The sequence below is a fragment of the Balaenoptera borealis genome (genome assembly GCF_965194805.1).
Source record: "Balaenoptera borealis genome assembly, chromosome: 15".
Taxonomy (NCBI): Eukaryota; Metazoa; Chordata; class Mammalia; order Artiodactyla; family Balaenopteridae; genus Balaenoptera; species Balaenoptera borealis.
The window spans coordinates 12,874,496-12,900,742 of record NC_138871.1 but is presented as its reverse complement, the minus strand read 5'-3'; the positions used below and the strand labels follow the sequence as shown (position 1 = coordinate 12,900,742).

The 26,247-nt window shown below is 42.1% G+C and overlaps 1 protein-coding gene across 5 annotated transcripts in view; it reads right to left on the bottom strand.

Annotated features, from left to right (window-relative positions):
* Positions 1–25,799, bottom strand: part of EIF2AK3 (eukaryotic translation initiation factor 2 alpha kinase 3) — a 74,106-nt gene extending 48,307 nt beyond the window's left edge. The window contains exons 1-2 of one of the 5 annotated variants that reach the window (XM_082357824.1): positions 21,627–25,799; positions 7,576–7,705 (exon numbers count right to left, since the gene is read on the bottom strand). In XM_082357824.1, the coding sequence (XP_082213950.1) occupies positions 7,576–7,705; positions 21,627–21,943 (447 nt within the window). In that variant the 5' untranslated portion in view covers positions 21,944–25,799. Of the gene's footprint in view, positions 1–7,575; positions 7,706–21,349; positions 21,566–21,626 lie in introns of those variants that run through there. The other 4 variants (XM_082357825.1, XM_082357823.1, XM_082357821.1 and 1 more) reach the window with 4 other exon arrangements.
* Between the last annotated feature and the right edge of the window lie 448 nt (positions 25,800–26,247).

The window sequence follows — 26,247 nt, the reverse complement described above, 5'->3', positions numbered from 1 at the left end:
CCAGAAATCATACCTCAAAGACTAAGGAGGAGGCATCATGGTTAACAAGTAGTTACGTGATCTAAACATGAGGGATTATGAGATCTTTCAGTAGATCTGGATATTAGTCGAAGAAGGCATCCCATGTGATATGCTTAAAAGGAAATGTAGGTTAAAAAAAAAAAAAAGAAAGGAAATGCAAAAGAAAAAAGAAATCCTGAAGTGAGTTGGTATTTATGATCATCAAAGATTTTGAATTATTGACCAAGAGCAGTGAGATACCAAGTAGATAATTATTATTTCATTCTTTCTTTCCTTAACCTATAGTCAACCTACAAAACAAAATACCTCAAGGAAAACTACCAGGTTAACTTTTGAAGTATACTTTTTGCATTCACGGTGAAAAATACAGATTTAAGTACCTATCTTTGCCTTCACTTAGATTACTGTACATTCATAAAGGAGATAAATAATGTGCACGAGAAGTCAATTTCCTACAAAACAGAGTCAAACCAATTTCTCACTTGGCAACACGCGTGCTGGAATAAATCGATTTAGTTCACAGCACTGTTTTCAGCCATGCTAAGGGATTAATAAAACAAAATTAAAACAAAAAACTGTTTCATTTCTATAATTAAAAGAAAAGCAATTAACCTAAGCAATTATTTAAATATTGGCTTGCTCCGTGATTGACAGTGACTTTTCCAAATAAACCACCATCTTAGACGGTGTTCATCTAAGGCTCAAATTGTGCTAGTTTATGTACAAATGAAAAACTGCCAAATGACCAGACATCTTTCAGTATAAATTAGACTATCTATAAAACAGATTACAGATCCTCTTTTAATAAAGCAATACTCAAAATGGTCTACTAATGAACCCTTGGTAAACAAATCAAGTAGCCGTTAAAAATGTACTCTTTCCAAAAGATCCCCCCCAACCTATGAAGGCCCTTCTTCGTGACTGCAGGCTGACTCTGCAGTGCGCAGGCTGGAAAGCTTCAGCTTTCATAGTTGTCTGTTTCTGCACCTGCCTGAAACAGAAAGGCGGTGTGTCCCTTGGGGAGAAACATGCCTAAAATAAAATAAAACAAAACCCCAAACTCTAACTATAGACTTATGAGAGAGTTGTTTGTTCTTTTTAAGAGGAAAAAAAAAAAAAAAAAAAAAAAGGACATTTTAACAGAAAACTGAAACAAAAAAAACAAATATGGTATCTCTAAATAAAGAAAAGGTAAAGGTATTGTCTAAGGACAGACTAGTTATATATACACAATTATAATATGCATTCTAAACACAGATAAGGAAGAAGGTCTTCGTATTTATAAATGTGTTCCAAGACACAGAGAAGTAGACAGTTCAAGGATATTATGTCTACTTAGATTTGGTGAACTGTGATCCAAATGCCACCCAGAGACCCCAAAGAAAACCTATGCTAATATGTCACAAAACAGAATTTTAAGACAATCAATGAGGAACCACTGCCAAATCTCCTTAGTGCTTTTTCAAGGTTGAATCTGCATATAAATTAACAGTGGAAAGCAAATCAGATTTTACCTTAGGTGGTCCTTCTGAAAATTAAAAACAAAATTCTTAGCTACAATCAAAAGTATCAGATTTAGAACCTAGGGGCACATGTTAAAGGTAACAGAGTAAACCTTAGGTTCATCATTTATTCTAACACACACACACACACACACACACACACACACACACAGTTTTAGCTTGGTTTATATCAGTATTCTTTTGAGGAAGCTTATAAATACCTAGTCAAGAGGAAAGAGTGGCAAGTCAGATCTGTGTCCCATGGCACCTCAACCTTCCTGCAGCATACAATGCATTCTAAAAATAATGTGAAACACTTGCTTTTAATGGAACTGTCAATCTCTCTTATCCTTTGGGAACTTATTTTTTCCTTAACATAATCAAAACATGACTAAAGCAACACAATAAACTATTTTATATGCTTTTTGATCAGAAAAGGTTAAGGACATCATGAAAGCAGGCTGAGAGGCAATGAGATATGTACCTAATGGTAATGAATTTGTGCCATTTTTAAAAGAATCCTTAAATGTAGTAAAAGGGGAAGTTAAAAAATTCCTCTAGATAATTTATATGAGTGTTTCATGTATTTGATGGTACCTGAGTCCTGAAGTTAAGGACAATCTTTAGAAATTTAGTCCCTGGTGGTCCAGTGATTAAAACTCCGCGCTTCCGCTGCAAGGGGCGTGGGTTCGATCCCTGGTCAAGGCACTAAGATCCCACATGCTGCACAGTGCAGCCAAAAAATTTTAAAAAACAAGGAGAAGAAGTTTAGTTCAATTCATAAGTTTACAGAGAAGGAAATTAAAGCTCTACTGGAATAATTAGCCGGGTCACACAGCCAGTTAACAGCAGCACCATGACTAGAACTGAAGCCTCTGAATCCCAGTGCCTCCTCCACACCACACGGCCTACAAAGTTCCTGTGATGCTTTTACTTTATTATTCTAGCAAAAGTACACGTGATCCATAACCAATTCCTCTATCATTAATAACTTAAAAATTATTATACAGTCTATCAAATCATTTAGCCTTCAGCTTCTCATTAGATAAGTCACTTTAAGCATCACTGCACAGAGAATACATCTTCCCTGGCCTTCTGGGTTTAATTGGTTTCATCTTTGTACCACTCTTGATGAAAGGGTGGAGAAACTGACATTCTAATAGAGGAGTCTCCAAATGGAGCCTCCACTTGTCACCTGAGTGGCTCCTGTTACATCTCCCCACCAGTTCCTGCCTGCTGTACCCAGCTCTCTGCACACTACCTGTCCTAGCAAACGCTGAGCTTCAGACAGAGAAAATTAACTGTTTCTCCCAAAAAGTTAGGGACCGTCATAAAATTGTCTATCAGATGCATTTAGAAGGGTATTATTGCATCCAATCCGGGGCATTTCAAATAGCAGTTTTTGTTCCTCTTTTGGTGGTGTTTTGTCCAGCTTCCGAACATAACTTCTAGATACTGAGCGATACACACCTTGCTGAATAACAGGTGACCCAAGCTCGAAATACAGTCCTCTCTCCTTGTTAATGTTTATAACCTTACGAATACTCTCATAATGGTGATATTTCTATTATATACTAGATCAGTCGTTCTCAAAATGTGGTCTGTGGACTCTGTTTGAGGTGCAGAGGGTCAAATGGTTTTCATAAGAAGGTGCTATTTGCCTTTCCCTGGGGTGCTATTTGCATTGATGGTATAAAAGCAACGGTGACTAAAGCATGAATAAGGTACCAAACTCATAGTCCTGGCATCTTCACAGTCACACACTCACAGCAAAAAAAAGAAGAAAAAAGTTTCCCTCGAGAATGTTCTGATGAAACAGTAAAAATTAATTTCATTAAATTGTGACCTGAGTACGTATCTTTTTACTATTCTGCCCGACTAACCAGGAGGTGTGCATTAAGGACTTCTGCCATGAACGGAAGCATGTTTTGAGGAAAAGCACTTGTGTGACTGAGTTTTGATCTGAAACTAGCGGCATTGCTCACAAAGCTCCATTTTTACTTGAAAAATTGAGAGAAAAGCTACAGTGATGAGACTTGGGTATTCGGCAGACGTTTTCTCAAAAATAAAGTGAACCTCTCACTTCAAGGAAAACAACTGACTGTGTTAATGATAAAATCCAAGTTTTCAAGCGAAAATTAGAATTTTGGAATAGCTGTATCTACCCATGTGAGCTTGACAGCTTCCCAGTACTGGAAGACTTTTCTGATGAGATCAGTGGTGACAGCAAAAAATTTGAGTTTACAAAATATTCTATAAGGAAATATGTCAACATTTGGAAGATCTGTGTAACTCAATGAATCAATATTTTCCAAATGATGTTAGAAAATCACGCACGAGTAAAAGGCAAGACAGACCAATGGATGTTACTGGTACAGAGTACAACTGTTCATTGATATGGTTTCAGATTCCACGGTGCAACTAACCTTTCAGAAACTTCCACTTGTTCTCGTGTAGAACCAAAAAAGAATGATCACAATCAACTGAAAAGGCTACTAAAATACTCCCTTTCTCCACCTACATATGGATTTTATTCTTCATACAGTTCAACCAAAACAACAATGCAACATATCGAATGCAGAAGCATACAGGAAAATCAAGTTGTCTTCTATTAAACTGGAAATTAAAGAGATTTGCAAAAATATAAAACAATGCCACTTTTCTCATTAAATTATTTTTTGGGGGAATACACTTTTTCTTTTTTTTTTTTCCTAAAGATTTTTTGATGTGGACCATTTTTCAAGTCTTCATTGAATTTGTTACAATATTGCTTCCGTTCTGGTTTTCTGGCCCCAAGGCATGTGGGATCTTAGCTCCCTGACCAGAGATCGAACCCACACTTCCTGCACTGGAAGGTGAATTCTTAACCACTGGACCGCCAGGGAAGTCCCCACTTATTCTTCATAAAAATGTATTATTTATGCTACGTGCAATGCAACGGGGTTCATTCTTAAAAATAATCTAATAATAAGTGTTTTTAAAATTTCTGTTTTAATTTTTAATATGGCTTAAGTTTAGATAGATATAACCCATGGGGAAGAAAGCTCTTTGGATCTCTTCTTAATTTTTAAGAATGTAAAGAGTCCTGAAACCATAAAGTTTGAGATTCACTGTACTGGATGAACAGCCTGAGTTGTAAACGGGAGGAACATACAAGATGCAGAAAGGGCTCCAGAGCAGGTGGAGTGGAGTACAGTCAGGCAAGCCTGGTTTAATCCCAGCTCTACCATCTAGTCGGTCTGTGACTTCAAGCAAATAACTTCTCTGAGCTTCGTATTCCTCTTCTGTAAAATGACACCAGCATATCAACCTCAGGAGGATGGCTGTGAGGATTACAGTGTGTGTAAAGTACACTGTGTATATTACAGCTCTGGGAACAATGCTGTCATTAGCATATCTACACAGTAAACACACAGTCTCAAGAAATGGTCCCAAGAACTTGGGGCAGTAGTGATCTAGTAAATTTTTTTGTGTGTAAAGTAGGAAATTAAAACCTACATAGGGGCTTCCCTGGTGGCGCAGTGGTTAAGAATCTGCCTGCCAATGCAGGGGACACGGGTTCGAGCCCTGGTCCAGGAAAATCCCACATGCCGCTGGGCAACCAACCCCGCGAGCCACAACTACTGAGCCTGCACTCTAGAGCCCGCGAGCCACAACTACTGAAGCCTGCGCGCCTACAGCCATGCTCTGTAAGAGAAGCCACCGCAATGAGAAGCCCGTGCACCACAACAAAGAACAAAAGCGGCCAAAATAAATAGATAAAATAAATTTATATATAAACAAAACAAAACAAAACAAAAAAAACCGAGATAATGCAAAGAGGTCTCAGAATTCTTTTTCTGAAATGGAAAGTGGTCAGTGAGCTTTTCATTTATTGTGTAAAGGTGACACAAACTTTTAAAATATGCTTGCAATTCAATATTTCAAAGCATTCTACCCAAAGGATCAAGGGTTGGGGGTGAGTGGGAAGGAGGACACTTAAAACAAGAGAGCCCTAACAAACCACAGAAAATGGTAAGGACTGGGGATGGTGAGAATATTGAACTGTAGTTTAAAAAACAGCTAATATAATTGCTATTGTAAGAAAATCTTCAAGCTCGACTAGCTGCTTATAATTTAAACACGCTCAATGGCACTCAGGTTATTACGACTCTTTGTCATATCATGCAATTTATGTTTTTGTGAGTGTGCATATTTTAGTGTATAGAAACACACATGCTTTGCACCACTACAACACACTATAATATTACCTCAGATGTAAACAGCTTACAATCTTCTGATTTTGCTCATCACCTTTCATGTCTAGTTTGAAAATAAAGCAAAATGTGCATACCCAAGCATAATCTCAGGAGGACACAAATAAATGAATATTCAGGTCTGAATAGTAATTCATTTGACTATGACATCCAATTCAAACTTTTTAAGGCAATTTACGACCAAAGTGTTATTTATATTAATAATTCACAAGTTCACAATTCTCAACAGATGTTTCCGGTACACTGTCCGGTAAGCAACAGGCACTCGGAAAGTCTAGTCAAGGCTTAGCACACAGCGAGTGTGGAGGCTGGGCAGCGCCATCGCCCTAAGCACCTGCCCGGGTGCCCCAGAAAGGAATCCAGGCTGGGTTTTCTAGACAGCAGCGGGGTCACTGGGAGCAGTTTTCCCATCAGAAAATTCCATCGCCACTCATCAGGTCATTCTCAAGCCCCTCATGTTAGGTTTTGTCTTTTCCAAACTTGATACCAGCTAAGAAGCTTTTTGAAAGGGAAAGACTGATGATGAAAGGGAAAAAAAAAAGAGTACCCTAGGGAGTATCCCATAGGGACAAGGTAGAAGGCTGAAGGTATTCTGGAAGACAGGTGACTGCTTCCATGTCAGCAGTCATAACTCAAAAGAGGGACTTATTTTAAATGATTTAAACAAGAGGGTAAAGCTCCAGAAAAGGAGAGAGATTTAATCTATCAGAGTCTAGACAAAAGGTCAGGTTGGGGGCTGTATTTAAATGAGGGGAGTCTAGACTTCCCTCATTTAAACACAGCCCTGGGCTTCCCTGGTGGCGCAGTGGTTAAGAATCCGCCTGCCAATGCAGGGTACACAGGTTCGATCCCTGGTCCGGGAAGATCCCACATGCCGCGGAGCAACTAGGCCCGTGCGCCACAACTACTGAGCCTGCGCTCTAGGGCCCGCGTGCCTAGAGCCCGTGCTCCACAACAAAGAGAGGCCACTGCAATGAGAAGCCTGTGCACTGCAGCGAAGAGCAGTCCCCGCTCTCTGCAACTAGAGAAAGCCTGTGCGCAGCAACGAAGACCCAACGCAGCCAAAAATAAATAACTTAATTAATTAATTTAAAAAAATAAATAAACACAGCCCCCAACCTGCCCCTCATCAAGGTGGGCAGTGTCCTTACTTTACTGATGGTGACACTAAAGCTCTGAGGGGCTAAGTCACCTGCCCAAGTTTTGGAGTCATATGCCAGAGTAGTTTTGGAAGCAAGGTCTCTTTTTTTGCAAATAATCCATCTTGTCTAAAATTACACTCCAAGAAAACTTCAGATGAATTATGTTTACAATTAGGATTTACAACTGAGGGAAAATGTAGTGAATAATTTATGGGATTTTGCAGCATGCATTCCTAACTATTAAAACACAGTTATTTATATTTGTTTTATTATTTCTAGGGACCCTGTGATGATGAGGAGGAGGAGGTTGATAATAGGAAGAAGTTATGATCATGTTACAGCTCAGATAATGAGATTTACTGATACAGCAGATAGTATCCTCAATTACTCATTTATATCATTAACTCATTCAATGCCCGAAACAATCCTAAGAAGTAGGTGACATTACCCACCTCATTTTACAGGAGGGAAACTGAGGAATAGAAAAGCTAAGTAAATGCCCCAAGGGGACACAGCTTGTCAGAGACAGACATGCGCTACACTTAGGCAATTGGACCCTGAGCCACAGCTCTCTAAGCAAATACCTACTACTAATAGCAGCAATTGATGATTTTAACTAAGTTTTCCAGTCAACATATAACAGAAAATTCTTACCTCCGGTTTGCTAAGGCTGGATGACACCAAGGAACCAGATCCCACGTCCAAATCCCACTGCTTTTTACCATGGTTCTCAGGATCCAAGGCAGCAATTCGGCCATCTAAAGTGCTGATAATCACTAAGGATCTGTAAATTTAAAGATTCATAGGACAGAGTTAAAAAGATATCGAAGACATACACTCAAAAGGAACCAGCCTCTCCCCAGGCCTCTATCTGTAAGCTGGGGGGGCACCTCCTCACGACACTTGTAGTCTTTCCACCACTCTCTGTCTTGAGCCCTCCAGGACAACTGCACTATGCCCTTTATGGGTTTGTTCCACTTATGAAAAGCCCCAGACTCCGAGGTCACCCCTCCTTCCCACACTCTAATCCCCACATGGAATTCGACACGCCCTGCTCTGTCCTCTTCCATTTCCCCAACTCCTAAAGCCTTTGCCCTGAAACAGCGTCCCCTGAACGTTCACTTACCTTCTTGCTCTGACAGAAACCTGGCTCTCCCTGAGGACGCTGCTTCAGAAGCTATGAGAATTTTCTTCTCCATAACCCTTACCAGGCCCAGTGATGGTGTAGGCGTACTCCTCGCGCCTCGCTACCATTTCTGAACTATTTTCTTTCTCTCCTCTCTAAAAATCCTCAGGATCAGGTCATTCCATCCATTACTCCTCCTAATAATTGTCTACTGACCCTTGGGTCACTAGCCCCATTCCTTGAGGATTTTGGCTCTGGTTCACTGTCACTATTAACATGTTCCGTGGGTTTTCATTATCTGTCTACCTCGCCTCAGTCCCTAAGCCCTCGTCATTACCAATCACAACTTCCCTGTCCCACTGAAATTTCAAGCATTCCAACCCCAGTCACCAACCCCTCTTTTCCAGCTCACCTCCTCTACTTCCTTGACTCCAAAAAACCTCTGACCCCACCAGAACCCTATCAGCCATTGATCCTACCACTGGTCCCCTGAACTTCACTACCATTATGCCTTCACTTCTTTCTTATCCAGTTTAAGTTCCATAGTCCTTTTTTTTTTTTTTTTTTACTTTTTGGCTGCACAGTGCAGCATGCGGGATTTTAGTTCCCCGACCAGGGATCGAACTCATGCCCCCTGCAGTGGAAACCCAGAGCCTTAACCGCTAGACCACCAGGGAAGTTCCCATAGTCCTTCATGTTAAGCACTTCCTTGCTCACGCCCTCAGCTCCCTACCCGCTCTCTTACATCTCACACTGAACTAGCAAAACTCCAACCCTGGTTCAATTTTCTGCCTTCACTCAATCTTGCATCTGTGCGGTTGAAGAAAAATATAACCATGCTGACTGGTGTCACTCTACTCATGACCATCAACATCACAAAAGGGCTCGAATGATGCTCCACAATCATAACACGTTTCCCTAGTCTATCCACTCTCCCACTGTCCTAGGTTAACTATTTCATTTTGCCTTTGCCCTCAAACTTCCTACCCTAGCTCTTCCAAGCTTGTGCATCTGAGGGACTATGCTTCCTAGATAGGTGTTTACTAAGGAAAACAGAAATAATCAAAAGAGATCCCACCATCCCATCTCTCCATGTATCAGCACCTGGACCCATGAAATCTACCTCCCCTCCTCTTACTGCAGGTGAATTGTCCACGACTCCATCCACTACCAACACTCCACTTAGGCAATAGGTATCTGCCTGTGCATACATAGGGACTCACTCCTCTAAAACCTCTCCTCTTGCTCTCCCATCAATTATTCCCCCTCTACCACAGCATTCCTCTCAGCCTTCAAACCTGCCATTATACCCCCAACTTAAAAACCCAACCAGATTAAATATAATGATCCACTCTCCCCACTCCAGCTTCCAATCCATCGCTCGCCCCCCTTTGGAACAAAACTCCTTGAAAGAGTTGTTATGTAGTCTGTGTCTCCAAATCCTCTCCCCCTTTCTGTGCTGAACTATTTCTAGTCAAGTTTTTCCCTCTACCCCTTCATGAACAGGCTCCTGTGGGACTCACCACTGACCTTCACACAGACAAATCCCATTCACTTGACCATCCAGCGGCATGTGATCAGCTACTTCTCCTGCTCTCCATCAACTACTCTCTTTTTTTTTCCTACTTTATTGATGTTTTTTCACTTAAGTTTTTTTTTTTTTTTTAAGTACAGCTGATTTACAGTGTTGTGTTAGTCTCTGGCGTACAAAAAAGTGATTGAGTTATACATACGTGTGTGTGTGTGTGTATGTTCTTTTTCATATACTTTTCCAATATGGTTTATTACAGGATATTGAATATAGTTCCTTGTGCTATACAGTAGGACCCTGTTGTTTATCCTCTATCAACCACTCTTCACGCGGCTTCCAGGGCACCATCTTCTCCTGATTATTTTTTCTTAGTTCTATGCTTCCTTGTCTCAGTTTCATTTGCTGGTCCCTCTTCAACTCTCCTATCTCTGAAAATATTCTCTACCTACACGTACTTTTCTTTGGTGGTCTCATAGATGAAAATATCATCTATATACTGGCAACTTCCAAATTTGTATCTCTGGTTCCAGGCCCCTTCCCTGAACTCTGGGCATACATGTGTAACTGCCTGCCAGATTTTTTTTTCCTAATAAATTTATTTATTTTATTTATTTATTTTTGGCTGTGTTGGGTCTTCGTTGCTGCACGCGGGCTTTCTCTATTTGCGGCGAGCGGGGGCTACTCTTTGTTGCGGTGCGCAGGCTTCTCATTGCAGTGGCTTCTCTTGTTGTGGGGCATGGGGTCTAGGTGCACGGGCTTCAGTAGTTGTGGCACGTGGGCTCAGTAGTTGTGGCGCACGGGCTTAGCTGCTCCACGGCATGTGGGATCTTCATGGACCAGGGCTCGAACCCATGTCCCCTGCCTTGACAGGCAGATTCTTAACCACTGCGCCACCAGGGAAGTCCCATTGCCTGCCAGATTCAGATTGTCCTACAGGCTTCTCAAAGTGCACATATCCAAAATCAATATCCCCAGACTGATACCCCCAATTCCTCAAACACATCATGCATGATTTTTCCTCAGGGACTTTGCAGCTACTGTTCCTTTGCATCCTGGAACATATACCCCAGATACATGACAAGCTCTCAATAAATATTTGTGGAATGAAAGGATTTGTTGAATAATTGTTCTAGGAATTTGTTAGGTATATCTGTCTGCTTCTGAAAGACCATGCAAATTCCAAGCACATATAGTTATGTTCCTGGTTCAGGTCATAAAATGTAACTTTTATCTATCCTACTTCATATACAATATATACAAATTCAAAGTAAAGCTACAAGTCGATTAAGACAAACCAGTTCAAGTACACTCATTTGAAACCTTTCAAAGAACTTAATTGTTTAGCAAATGAATAAACTTATCAAGTGAGTAAAAGTGTTAATTTAGTTCCCCAACTATACACTAATTCTCACTTTGAATTTTTCAAATGGTAACTCTTAGTCTAAACTGTGAAAATCAACACTTTTTGCCACACTACAAACTAGTAATTTTCAATAACACACCAAAAGAAAAGGAACTCAACTCCTTTCCCCATGCATTACCCTGCATTCTAAAGAGATCTACTGAGAGTTGGATGAGGAGGAGGCTATAAGCCAAAAAATTATGTTATAATGAAGGGTATAAAAAAATTCATACCTGACAAACCAGAATGGAAAAGAATATGAAAAGAATATATACGTGTGTATACATATATATACATATATGTATGTATATATATGTACACACACACACACACATCTGAGTCACTTTGCTATACAGAAGAAATTAATATAGCATTGTATATCAACTATACTTCAATAAAATTTCCAAAAAAAACCCTCATACCTTAGATGTGCCAATTTACAAATAAAAGCAATAGACTCTAATTCAGTTAGAGATCAAAGGTTCGGAGCCAAGTCAACTCTTTCCTAGTCCCACTGCAAAAAGATCCAATTTTTCTGTTCAACAATCATTAACCATAAATAAATGGTAGAATGAAAAACCCTCTAATTGAGACAAAACTTAGTATACACAAAGTGTAACCCATGAAGAATTAAGGAGACCATTGGAGCACTTCAGATGCCATTTTTTTAAAATTCAGAACCAATGTTGTTCATTTAACCATGCTAGGCATTCCACTGTTAACAACAACAAGGAAAAAGCTACACTTTTTCTGAATATGTAGTTATTTGTGCTAGAGGTTTATACAGAGAAAAATGGTAAAATTTTAACTTTCATTTTCAAAACAAAGAAAAACCCAACAATAAAGTATGCATATGTCTTATGTATATATAAAACACATTTTAATAAGTAATTTGGAGTTTAATATCTAACTATCACTGAAAACCTATAATGTGAGGTGCGTTTAACTGAGTCAAAGATTCTGCTTTTTAAAATAAACAAGATATTTTCAGAGGATGAACTACTATATTCAGAGAACATGTGTGAATTCTAGCAATAATTGAAAGAAAGACAAACATGCGGGCAGGAACAATTAAGTACATCACCCTCTTAACTGCTACTGATATTTAGTATAATCTGGTTCTTTGATTTGAATGGCGCATCCTTAATTCTTTTCACCTCTCTTAATGGGAATAACAGAAACTGCCATAACAAACCCTGTCAGGTATCAAAAAAAAAATTCTTCATTCTCCTCTGCTACAAGTTATGGGCTCTGTCCCAAGCACATCTCTGGAAGGGAGTTTCCCCTTCTGCCGTGGCTGGAACTGAGCAGCACCGGCCAAGGAGATATGTAACGATTTAGACGGTTACACCTTACCACATTCTTGGAGAGAGATGCTCTGACATACTGTTGGGTGAGAGAAGCATCAAGGAGACAGACACTGCTGAAAAACAAAGTCCTCGGGGTGTATGCAGGACAGTCAGAGGTGGCAATAAGATATGGCATTTAGAACAAACATCAGTGAGAGCTGAATAATGAGCCTGCCACCGCCCCCCACCAAAAACCAGGGAGAATCTAAGGCCCTTTATCTCCCCACGATCCACTCACTCGTCCTATTTGGAGGTTTCTATGAGCAAGATGAAACACTCTTAACTTATTTAAAGATCAAAGGAACTGCAGAAGCAGCATTTCCTGTGGAAAGAATCAGAGCTTTGAAGTCAGCCCTGTGTGCCCAGCCCCATGGCTCTGATCTTGTTCTGCTCCCAGCTCCATTCGAATTGCTTTTTCATGGGTAAAACAGGACTATTTCACTCAGCTCAGCATAACTCAAATTTGCCTGATTATCAAAATAATCTGGAGTGCTTGTTAAAAACCAGTAAAGGTTCACAGGTCCCCTCCCCAGAACAGGGTTGGGAGACAATAGCTTAACAAGTACCTGAGGTGACTCTCAGGATAAGGTCAGTCTGGCAAAGAGTGATTTATCTCAAAGGGCTATTGCCTAGGAGTAAAAAAAATAATCCATTACCTGGATGAAGACCGCCTACTGATCAACTCTGTCAGCAAACCCTTTTGAAACTTCTCTCACTTAACACATTGCTTCTGTTTACAAAGGCATTTGTTTGGATGATTCAACAGCAAGCACTATTCTCTCACCCATAACGCCATTCTTCAAAGCTCCTCTCAAGAAAGGTCTGCAATGACCTCATCCGATGGCCAGGTTCATCCCCTCATCAGGGTCATTCCTGCAGGGGCAGCGGGGACACTGGCTGCCTCCCATTCCGGCTCAGTCCTCGCCCCCTCCTCACCTGCCATCCTGACAGCTCTCAATCTCTAACAAGCAGGCCGAGGAGTTCCAGCTTTATCCAAAGCCCGTCGCTTACTCTATGTGTAATCTGACAGCTACTTATAACCAAATACAAAAGCTGTATTTTTTCTGAATATGTAGTTACTTGTGCTAGAGGTATATACAGAGAAGAACGGTAAACTTCTAACTTTCAGTTTCAAAACAAAGACAAAAATCCAACAATAAAATGTGCGTACGTCTTACGTATATATAAGAACACTAGTTCTGCATTTTCAGCAGGGCATCACCACAAAGCCTTCAGAAAACTTCCCTTCTCTCTTCCAGCTTTCTGCATCCATCCCATCACTGAACATCTAAATCAGAAATCAGATCCGCCTCCTCCCTCACCCTTTACATTTAGACGACAGTCATGCACTCTGGGTTCTATTTCTATAGCTTCCTTTACATCTTTTCATTCTTCTTCAGTCTCACTGCCCTTGTCCTACAACAGATTCACATGTCTCATTAGAACATCTTCAAAAGACATTCTGCCGGGTTTCCCTGGTGGCGCAGTGGTTGGAAATCTGCCTGCCAATGCAGGGGACACGGGTTCGTCCCTGGTCCAGGAAGATCCCACATGCTGCGGAGCAACTAAGCCCCTGCGCCACAACTCTAGAGCCCGTGAGCCACAGCTACTGAGCCCGCGTGCATAACTACTGAAGCCTGTGCACCAAGAGCCCGTGCTCCACAACAAGAGAAGCCACCGCAATGAGCAGCCTGCACGCCATAACAAAGAGTAGCCCCTGCTCGCTGCAACTAGAGAAAGCCCACGGGCAGCAATGAAGACCCAATGCAGCCAAAAATAATAAATAAATTAATTAATTAATTAAAAAAAAAAAGACTTTCTGCCCCTGGTCTCATCCCCCTTGCTCTTCCGACAGTTTTTTTGTTTTTTTTGTTTTTTTTTCCCCCCAACAGTTTTGTCTCTATAATAGAGATCTGATAAACTTCCGAAGCTCCCTGTGCCCACTGAATAAAGGCCACACTGCTTGGTATGGCACATAATCTGGCATAACCTAGGTTTCTAACCTTTTGAACAAAGTTCCCTTGTTAATTTGGTTTTTGTCGCATGTCTTCAATGATTTCGTGTGCCCCTAAAACATCACTTCTAATGAATTCCCCCCATCTTTAGAGGAACTATTTAAGTACCAATCAAAATATTCAAGACTTCTGGAAAGAAGTAGCTAAAATTACTAATTAAGTTTGGTTCAAAACCGAGAAACTTGACTTTTTAATTAGCCTTCTCCTCAGTGAATGTCCAATTTCCATTAGGTTATTTGGAAAATAAGGACAATCTCATGGATCCCGCATAGGCAGGTGCATAGGGGTCTAGGAGCCCTGGCTCAGAAACCACTGCTCTGAGCCCTTGCTCACGTCATCCCTGCAGCTGAGACTGTCCTTGACACTTCACTTTCAAGGACTCACTCACTTGACGTCTCCATTCTCTTCACTCTCAAACTCCTCTTATGTCACTTTTCATCCATTCTAGTACAGCTAATTCTTTAACACATGTATCTCCCTCTCAGACCTGGGACTCAAGGACAGCCCAGTGGCCCATTTATCTACCCTCAGCATCTAACAGTGCAGAGCCCCTAATAAAATGTAATAAATGTTTGTTGAATGAATAAATCTTGCTAGGGCAGATACTACTATTCACATAAAACAAAAACAAAAAAGAGGCTAAGAAAGATGTGAAAAGATGCGACTTGCCTAAGGCACCAAAATAAGAGGTTTTGGACAGAATTCTGAAGCATAAATTTCAGGGGTTTTTAACTCTATCGTTCTGTTAGCTATATGTCTGCATAAGTGGCAACTCCTATATGACTATAATGTGCAGCTTTTATTCCTTCCAGAAGTCTCATCAAGATGCCACATATCCTGTTACTGCTTTGATTTTGCCCTTAACTGAGCAGAAATGACCTTAGGCCACAATGAATACTCAATTTTTAAAAAATTTTGTTTGCTCTGACTTCTGTCACCCAGAATACCTGGCTATTTACAATTAAGTTTATCTGAGTCTGATAGGTAAATGCTGAATTCCTTCATACAGTAACTTTTAAGGGGTCTTAATGCCTGTATAAATTTCCCAGGTGAAACACGCAGGTGACAGTAGAACACTGTATCAATTAAATGGTTTCTACAGTAACAACTGCTTATTTTAAAATTGTACATTTCCTGTTGTGGGGAAAAAAAGTCACAAAGTTAAAAACGTGATTGGGTTAAATCTGCTCTTTTGATGTAACCAAGAATCCTCTTCCTAAAATACATGCTCTCACTCAAAGAAGCATATATTCTTGTTGAAAAACAAACATACTAATTGGACTTTACTTCTTAGTCCTCACCTACTAAGTAAATCTTCGAATCAAACTTCCTTTATTTAAACCTGTCACAAGACTAGCCATGCCCCAAATCCAAACAAATATAGTGCCAAAAATTACTAACTATATAACTTTGACATATCACCTAAACCTTAAAGAAATACAATCTAAGTTTTCAACGTTATAAACCACATGAGAGCGGCAGATATCCTTTTCCAGTTAGATTAAAACATTTTTCGCAGCACTTTTTCTGCTTTATTCTAGGAAACCTTTTAAATAAAATGGTTAGTAACAGAGCAGGGTGAAAAAAATTAAAAATTAATCTCCCCTCTCACATTTAGTTCTGAAACCTACCAGCTCTCCTTTCTGTATTTTAAAACGTTTTGTAATAAAAATGTACAGGCAGCTCCTCTATTACAAAAAAAGAAAAAAAAGCAGATGGAGTTTCCAGGCAGTATTTAGGAAATGAAGGACCATGTGGAAGCCACAGCTCACAGCAGCTGATAAAGACAGGTTGCCTTCTGTGCCCAGGACTGTGAATACAGAACCGTTTCCTCAATCCTGTCACATATCATATCCAGAGTCCAGGTGTCAGTTAAGCTAAAAAGACAATTATAGGGGCTTCCCTGGTGGCGCAGTGGTTAAGAATCTGCCTGCTAATGCAGGGGACACAGGTTCGAGCCCTGGTCCGGGAAGAGTCCACATGCTGCGGAGCAGCTAAGCCCATGTGCCACAACTACTGAGCCTGCGCTCTAGAGCCCGCGAGTCACAACTACTGAAGCCCGTGCACCTAGAGCCCATGCTCTGCAACAAGAGGAGCCACGGCAATGAGAAGCCCATGCACCGCAACGAAGAGTAGACCCCACTCGCGGCAACTAGAGAAAAGCCTGTGCACAGCAATGGAGACCCAACGCAGCCAAAAATTTAAAAAAATTAAAAAAAAAAAAGACAATTATAGACAGGAAGGATAATCCATTACTCACCTAAAGCATGTTTATTTTGGCTTACAGCCTGCCTTGATACTTATGCACAAATTCTTTTTTCAGTGTGATTTGTAGTCAATTTTAAAAGTCTGGGGTCAGAAAAGTGAGCAGATAACTGAGTTCCCTTTCAACAGTGTATCCTGAGACTATTATTCGATGGTCATTTTAGTTTAAAAAAAAAAAAGGCTTGATTATGAATCTGAAGATCTAAGGAAGACCACAGATTTATGTATCATTGATTCGGATCAGATCAATTTGTAAAAGGGCAGAGAGGAGAAAGAAAGAAAAGGGAATTCTATGGAGAACAGTATGGAGGTTCCTTAAAAAACCAAAAACAGAATTACCATATGACGCAGCAATCCCACTACTGGGCATATACCCTGAGAAAATCATAGTTCAAAAAGACACATGCACCCCAATGTTCACTGCAGCACTATTTACAATAGCCAGGTCATGGAAGCAAGCTCTATGCCCATCAACAGACGAATGGATAAAGAAGATGTGGTACATATATACAATGGAATATTACTCAGCCATAAAAAGGAACGAAATTGGGTCATTTGTAGAGACGTGGATGGACCTAGAGACTGTTATACAGAGTGAAGTAAGTCAGAAAGAGAAAAACAAATATCGTATATTAACGCATATATGTGGAATCTAGAAATATGGCACAGATGAACCGGTTTGCAAGGCAGAAATAGAGACACAGATGTAGAGAACAAACGTATGGACACCAAGGTGGGGAAGGTGGCGGGGGGGGGTGGTGGTGAGATGAACTGACATATACACACTAATATGTATAAAAAAGATAACTACTAAGAACCTGCTGTATAAAAAATAAATAAAATTAAATCGTCTTACATTTGCAAAGTATTTTCAGGTTACAACTCATTAAATCCAAAAATTTCAGTTTACAGATGCACAAATTAAAGAAGCACCATAGATGAATGTCAAATTTAGTAATACTTTTGTTAGAGGGAAATCAGAGGCAAAAGGAACACCTACTTTACAAATTAGTATCATAGTTAAAACTAGTGCTTTACAACTTCCGGGGTTGTCAGAAGTCCATATGAAGATGCTCATCCCATCACAAGAACCCCAAGTGACACTTTGCAGCTTGTTATTTGTGCTGAAGTCGGAAAACTGGTAACTCATAAGTTATGCCAACGTGCGTGCATAAAACCGAACAGTGAGGTGAGATTTTGACTTTCTTCCCAACTTTCTGCACTGACCATCTCATTTAAATTTCAACTAAATGTAATATTTAACAGGACAAGCACTGGCAAGACTGCTACCAGGAAAACAAGTTTATTTTAGCTACTTTTTAAAGGGGAAAAAAGTAGTTTATTCACTCATTCACATGTTTGAGATGCAGAGTAAGCATTTAGACCGAAACCGATGAAAATTCCATCAAGAGAAAAAAAAAAATGAACTAGCGAGTCTCATTCTGCTTCTTGGCATCAAAAGACAACATGCAGGGCTTCCCTGGTGGCGCAGTGGTTGAGACTCTGCCTGCCAATGCAGGGGACACGGGTTGGAGCCCTGGTCTGGGAAGATCCCACATGTCGCGGAGCAACTAGGCAAGTGAGCCACAACTACTGAGCCTGCGCGTCTGGAGCCTGTGCTCTGCAACAAGAGAGGCCGCGATAGTGAGAGGCCCGCGCACCGCGATGAAGAGTGGCCCCCGCTTGCCGCAATTAGAGAAAGCCCTCGCACAGAAACGAAGACCCAACACAGCCAAAAATCAATCAATCAATCAATCAATCAATCCAAAGTTTAAAAAAAAAAACAACAACATGCAAAAACAAAGACCTTCATTCCCCATCTCCCTCTTTTAAAAAGTTTTGCAAGGACCATGGTTTTTCACAGCTGTTTGCAATAAAGGCTTGGTTAATCCAAATTTGTTCCCCTAATCTTCCTTCTTTAAATAAACAGGATATTGGTCTATTATTATAGAACTGATATTCTCTTTTTTTTTTACTTTTTTCTGAAGAGCACTTAAAAACAAAAGTTTTACAAACGCATACTCATCTCTTGTTGATTCAACCAACTTACTTACTCAAGATTTCTCCAACTTTCCACACTATCTTAAGTTACCAGGCAGACCCTTAAACCCTGGCCTATCTCTTCCCAGCCAATTCTGTTTGCCAAAGATCACTTACTCTCTGGCAGGCAAAATTCCTCTATTTTCACTCTTCTTCTTTCTGAGAAAGAAGTGGTCCTCTTGCTTGCCAACTACCTTCGCCTCCTCTTCTATTCCTTTCTTTTTCAACCTGTCTGTATAGGCTCCCACCCTCTGAATGTATAAAGAAGATCAGAGGCAGAGGTCCCATCAGGTTTAACAGTGAGGGACTAAGGAAGTGGAGCCAAAAAGGATGAATCTTTTTTTTTTTTTTTTGGCTGCAGAGCGTGGCTTGGAGGATCTTAGTTCCCTGGGCAGTGGAAGCGCAGAGTCCTAACCACTGGACCACCAGGGAATTCCCCAAAAGGATGACTAACTCCTTCCATAATTGTGCTCATCCCAAATCCCTCATCTTCTCAGTCCTCACCCTACGCCTCCAGCCTAGCCAGCTGTATCTTTGTCTCCTTTGCTGGCTCATTTCTCTAAAACATACGGCATTTCCTGAGATTTTTATCACGCGTCTCCTCTTCACACAGTTGCAACCATTTACCCTGATGTCTCTCCAACTGCAGTCGCTTGTTTCCTACCTAATCTCTCCCTCTGGATGTCCTGCCAGCACCTCCAAGTCACCATGTCCAACACCAAACCCCTTACCTTTTCCTCCCTGCTCCCCTAAATCTTTCCACTTTCCCACCTGTGCTCTCACCTTCTAGCCACCCTGTCTCCATCTTCAGATGGCAGTACCCAGGGAGGAGGAATCAATTCATTTGCCAGGAACCAAGGTTCTGCTTCCGATCTCTCAAATCTACCCCTTCTGTTCTATATCCACTGGACAGTACACCTCTCATCGGCACCGCTATAACACACTCCTTTTGGTATCCTTTCCTCAAGTTTTCAGGACACAGCATTGCTGGAGAAATATTCCTTAAGCACAAACTTCAATCAGGTCTGGCATTCGAGATACTCTACACCAAGACTTCTCAAACTGTAGTGTGTATGTGAATTGATGCTGATCTTGTTAAAACGCAGATACTCTTTCCGTGGCTCTGGGCGGTGCCTGATTCTGGATTTCTAACATGTTCCCAAGTGATGACGATGTTACTAGCATATGGCTGTATATATACAATGTGCCCCAACCTATTTTTCTAGCCTTATCTTCTATCCCTCCCTGCCCAGCACACATGTATGTATGTCTGTATCTCTCTTGTATGCACAGGTCACACACATACACATACACACACACAGATGCATACAAACAAAATAATGTTCCCTAAACATACTTCCCAGCTTTTGTGCCTCTTGCTGTCTCCTCAAGTCCAGCCTCTGCCCATCACAGTTCTACCCACTTTTCAGGAAACAACTCATTCTGCCACAACATTTTCTCATCTTCTCTTCTACCTCACCTGGGTACCGCACCCACTGAACACTACAAAAACCCTGGGACACTGATGGCACTTAATTTGCATGGCTTCTGCCCTGTAAAGTCATTATGGGTCCCCTTATTTAATCCTCACTGCCGAACTGCACTACCTCTTGGAGGGCAGGGGCTATCTGCCTAACCTCTGTAACCCCAGGGCATCCTGGGGGCCTCTTAAGTGCCAATAAATACCTGCTGCAGTGGATGTGTATTTTAAGAAAAATGAAACATGTTTCTCTACTTCATGTAACTTACTTTGAGCAAGTGCTTCAGAAGTTTCTTTAAGATACACAAAAACACTCTTTCTGGATAGCTAACTCATTAGCAAAACCTATGAAAATTTTGCCAGATGCCTGCCACTTTAAAAACATCTACGTATAAACATTCAAGGGGTGCTTCTAGAATTTTAGTACTTATCCTAGTTATGGTAGTCTCCAGGCAAAATATCAAGGTTCTGATATTTAACTGAAAATTTAAACCTAATTTGTCACAATCTAGTAATTACCACACTGCAAATTTACAATACTTTCTAATCCAGATTCTGGATTAATTTACCTAATGCTCCTGTTATCATTCCATTTGTTAAATCACTTTCTCCCTGGGTGTGCTAAGATTAGCCATCTGCAAAATATTTTACCATTAAAATGCCTTACATTTGTGTCCAGACTTTGAAAAGTGCTTTAAAACATGTATCTTGAAGTAACGTTTTTAAGGAGATGAAGCAACTCAACCAAGACAGCCCTATATTAAATGTTTATATAGTAAACCCTATAAATATCAGAGAACTACCAAAATTCAAGAACACACCCATAGCTCCTAAACTTTAGTGTGTTCAAGAATTGTCTGGAGTGCGTGTTAAATTTGCAGATTCCAGGTTCTTACCCTGAGAAAGTCTAATTCAGTAAATCTGGAGTCGTACTTAGAAAACTGTACAGTTAACCAGCATCCCCAGGTGGTTCTGATGCAGGTGTTCCGCAGAACTCAATTACAGAAATACTGACCTCAACTCTGCTCCGTGGGCACTACAGGGGTATGTTTAAAGGGAAACGTTGAAATCTCTTTGTGAAGTCCTTTCCCCAAACAGCTGTCACACCAGCACAGACATAAGGTAATTCACGAAAGAAAACAAATGGGGGCTGTAAGTTCCTTGGGATACTAGTAAAGCTCGAAAGCAATGCAAGAGGGAAAGTGACGTTTCTTTCCCACCTCGACCTCCATTCTCCGAGCATCCTCCAGGTACCTTCGAGGATGCTGCTTGCGCCTGGGAGCTAGAATCGGGCGCCGGGGCGCGGAGCGAGGCCAGTCTCCGGTCCAGGGGATGGGAAGGCGGCCCCGCGCTCTCCCCCAGGTCAGCAGCAGTCCTCCGCCAGCGAGAGGCCGTGGCCGAGAGGGGACCGCGGCCACCAGATCCTCCGCGGCGCACGCGCATAAACAAGTAGACTCCCGGGGTCAGCGGTCCGGGTGCTCTGCCCGCGCCCCTCACCTGCGGCACGGCCGAAGATCGGCCTCGTCGTCCGGTTCCGGCTCCCGCGGCTCCTGCTCGCCCGCGGCCGCTGGGAGCGCCTCGGCGTCCTCCACCGTCACCTCCGCCGCAGTCACGGCGCCCGCCGCCGGCACCCGCACGGCCGAGGTTGGAGCGGCCGCGGCCCCCAGGCCGAACGCCGCCTCCACTGTCGATGCGGGCAGGTCGGAAGCGCGCCGCGCGGCCACCGTCCCCGTCACGAGCCCCAGCTGCAGCGGCGGCAGCAGCAGCAGCAGCAGCGCCCGTGCCAGCGACCCCGGGCGGGCGGCGCGCTCCATCAGCGGCCCGCCCCGCGCGCGGGCATGGAGATGCAGCCGCCGGCGCCCGCCTCTCCCGCCGCTCGGAGCCCCGGACCAGGGCGAGGACGCGCTAGGGACCCCAGCCGCCGCCCCGACGGTCAGGACGTCCAGCCGCGTTCCTCAGGCCACGTCTCAACCCGGCCTCAGCCACCGCCACCTGAGTGACAGCCTCCCTCGGACATCGCCCATTGAGCAAACTTTCCGCGCATCTGCTCTTTGATTGGCTACGGCCTCTGCCACTCTGGGCTCCCAGGCTAGTCCTGTTGGAGAAGGTGGGCTTTCCCTGGTTGTCAACAGCACGCCTGCCAATCAAATTGTATTGCCTTAGCCCGAGGCCCGGCCCTCTTCCGGACGCGGTTACCAATGAGAAACGCTCCTCCCGGCAACCTTCTTACCTGATTGATGAGCTCCGCAGTTCCCAGAATACCGTTCCCCAGAGCAGATTGGCCATTGTGCTGGTTGGCCTTGCCCCTCAAAGCGAGGCGCTAGAGAACACTTGAAGATCATTGGTGGAAGAGGATGCCCCTCAAAAGTCTGAGATAACTTCTTCTTGATTGGTTGGAAGCGGCACTTACTACGTGGCGGATTCTGAATGTGGAGAGGAAGGTCCCAAGTGAAAGGAAGAGTGGGAGGCTAGTCCCTGGTGGCGGGGAGGCGGCCGACCTTGAAGGGGTTACCGCTGTAAAACCTGGTTCTTTTGGATAGGCAAAAGAAGAGCAGGAAAAATAAGTGACCGCACAAAACATGTAGTTCCTGAAAGTGGAAGGGGTAACGTGAGTTGAGGAGACGATCCTGCGTGTGTCCGCGACGGTGTTGAGAATTACGGCTGGTTAGAGATGCTGATGACCTAAGTGATCCAGTCTACCCGACACGCCCCTTCCTCATTATAAAGGAGAAGGAGCCCTGGCCCTGTGCACTTACGTCATTTGTCTAAAGTCACGTAGCTAGTTATTTACAGAACCGTGACTTTCATCCAAGCCTTCTGATCCTGGTCTGCCATGCTTTGTACCTTACTCTAGAGCAAAGAAAGAGTTAAAACCGCAAAAGGCCAAATTGGAGAAGATTTGAATGTTCGGCAAAGGCTTTAGAACTTTTCATGCAGTTAAGGACACCGTGAAGATTTTTGAGTGAAGTGATAAGAGTTGTGGTTTAGGAACAACCAACTGCTGTGGATTCCTCAGCAGTGTTTTCAAAAGAAGAGCATCAAAGATTAGAAGACTGGTTGGGCAGCTATAGCTGGAAGGCTATAACCCCATCAAAATTCTGAAGATTTTTTTTTAAGATACCGGCATACTAACATGCTCTTAATTTCTTGTGTCCAAAAGCAAAACAAGCAAAACCCCCCACTTCGCCTTCCACCTCCCACATTTCCTTGTTGCTCAGTACAGCGAAACTCTGAACTCTTTGTCTTTAATTCCTCTTCTCTCCTTGTCAAACACACTACAGTCGGGCTTTTGGGCACACAACTCCACCAAACTGCTCTAGCTGTGGCCACCATTGCTAAATTCAAAAGACAATTCTCCATCTTCATTTTATCAGCCATAGTTAACCCAGCACATCAGTCTTCCCTGTATAAAACACTTTTCACTGGTTTTCCTGCTTCCACTTGGGCCAAATCATAACTCTCATTACCACCCCCATTTTAACTTAATCTCCTCTTTGAAAGGCTTCTCTCCAAATAAGGTTACATTCGGAGGTACTGGGGGTAAGGACTTGAACATATGAATTTGAGGGGGGGACACGATTCAGCCCGTAACACCCAGATACTTGTGAGACTTGTTCCCTCTCTTCCTTCAAGGCTCTGTTACCTTCCGAGTGAAGCCTCTCAGGACCACCCTTCCTAAACTCCTCCCCTGCTTTATTTGTCTCCTTAAATCTTAAAAACTCTACATACTTGTTTACTGTCTGTCTCCCTCCTCTCCTATATAAATTCCATGAACATTTACTCATTGATATATTCAAAGAGCCTAAAAACAATACGAAGTGTTTAGTAAGTGTTTAATAAATATTTGTTGAATGAATGAATATCTGAGGACAGAAGGGAAAGGGACAAATGGAAGAGACTGTAGTTGCTGTAGATAGAAGGGGGCGATTAAGGAAGCAAGATCCCAGAGTATCTGGAGAAAACAGAGACTGCTATGCCTTCCGTGTTGAAAGTGGAGATTAGAGAGTACCCCTAGAAAATAAATTACTTTGAAATGAAGAGAAAATAGATGAGAGAGCTCAAACTAGTTGATCACTGTCTACTCAAAACAGGAGATAAGATCTCCTAAGTAAGAGGTTATAAGAGGAAGGTGTCAGAAAATTAACCTGAGGTGAAAAATGATTGTTGACTATTTGTAATGGCTCATTTGAAATTAGGTAGTATTGAGATATATATTTTAGTGGACCTAATCCTCACAGTTTTGTAACTTTTTCAAAAAATGATCATGGCATGAGCAATAATCTGAGCCAATGAATTAGGGATCTGCTTGCCACCTGTAAATGATGTGGAAGTTTTGTTCATTCATGTATTCATTTACCATTCAGGGAGTACCATGTAGACACCTGCATGTAATGGGAATAAAATGTGAACAAAACAGGCATGGTCCTTGCCCTTCTGAAGCTTAATATCTATCTAGTTAGGGAGACAGACACTACTTTAATAATATATTATTAAAACCAAGACAAGTGCTATGATGAAAAAAGCACAGGCAGAAGAGCAGTGGTGGAAAATGTCAGGAGAGTCAAGCTTCATACTCCGAAAAAAAAAAATGCAAATATTTCCATTTTGGAAAAAGAAGAAAAGTCCTGAGTCATGGTCATCTGAGTGGGAAGAAAATAACTGGGAGGGAAAAGAGAATCTGCCAGTTTTAGGACAGCGTGCAGAGTCACAGTGACTTCATGGGAGCTCTGGAAACTGAGTCTGAGCACCTCAGGGAAGTGTTTGAAAAGTTGGGACCAGGCATGACGCTGATCAACGAGTCTGAGCCAGGAAAAGAAGCTGGTGTTTCGGTACCTGAGCCAGGGTTGCCCAGAACAATTAAGATTCTAAAACAGCTTGGTCCAGAAGGTCAGGAAAACAGGTTAGAGATTTAGTATCATAAGCTCAGTCCATGAACAGAGAATGTCTGTATCTGTTGAGATTGTATCTGGTTGTAATTAATAAAAAAAAAAAACCGGCCACATAATGGCTGAAACAAGGAAGGGATTTATTTTTCTTAGTGACATGGCAGTTCCACAATTGGTTTATTTAGTCTTACGCTCCTTTTGTTTTTCCATTCTTCATGTATGACTTTTGTCCCTCGTGCTTGTCATCTCATGATTTCAGGATGGCACACCCAGCATCATTTCTTTACTATGGGTAGGAAAAGGGGAACAACAGAAGACATTTACCACCTGAATTTGCCCTCTTTCCAAGAACTTTCCTGGAAGGCCCAAGTAGAGGACTTCCACTTACAATTCAAAGGTCAAGACCATGTCACATAGTCTGCTAGGATAGCACACTGCCACTCTGAACAAAACTGGGGTTCTGCTAGTGACGATGAGGAGGGAATTTGTAATCTGCTTTACCGAAGTATAGTACATGTACGATAAACTCTTCCTATTGAAAGCGCATGCTTGGATAAGTTTCGACAAATGCATACGCCACAGTCAAGATAACAGAATATTTCATCACCGCCAAAGGCATCCTCACATCCCTCTGCAGTTAGTCTCTCCTTTCACTCCCCAGCCCCCAGGTAATCACTGATCTGTTTTCAGTCACAGTAGATTTTCTAGAATTTTTAATAAATGTAATCATACAGTATAGACTCTTGTGTGTCTGGCTTCTTTCACTCATTATACTTTTAAATTCATGCATGCTGTTGCATGTAACCACACTTTGTTCATTTCTACTGCTGAGGAGTGTTCTATTGTATCTATGCCACATTTGTTTATCCATTCACCTACTGGCGTACATTGGGATATTTCCAATTTTTGGCTATTACAAATAAAGCTACTGGGACTTCCCTGGTGGTCCAGTGGTTAAGGCTCTGTGCTCCCAATGCAGGGGGCCCGTGTTCAATCCCTGGTCAGGGAACTAGATCCCACATGGCGCAACTAAGAACCTGCATGCCGCCACTAGAAGATCCCATGTGCCGCAACTAAGACCCGGCACAGCCAGATAAGTAAAGAAATAAATATTATTAAAAATAAATAAATAAAGCTGCTATGAACTTTCATGTACAACTCTTTTGTGGAAACATAGGTTTTTATAACCCTTGAGTAAATACCTAGAAGTAAACTTACTGGCTCATGTGATG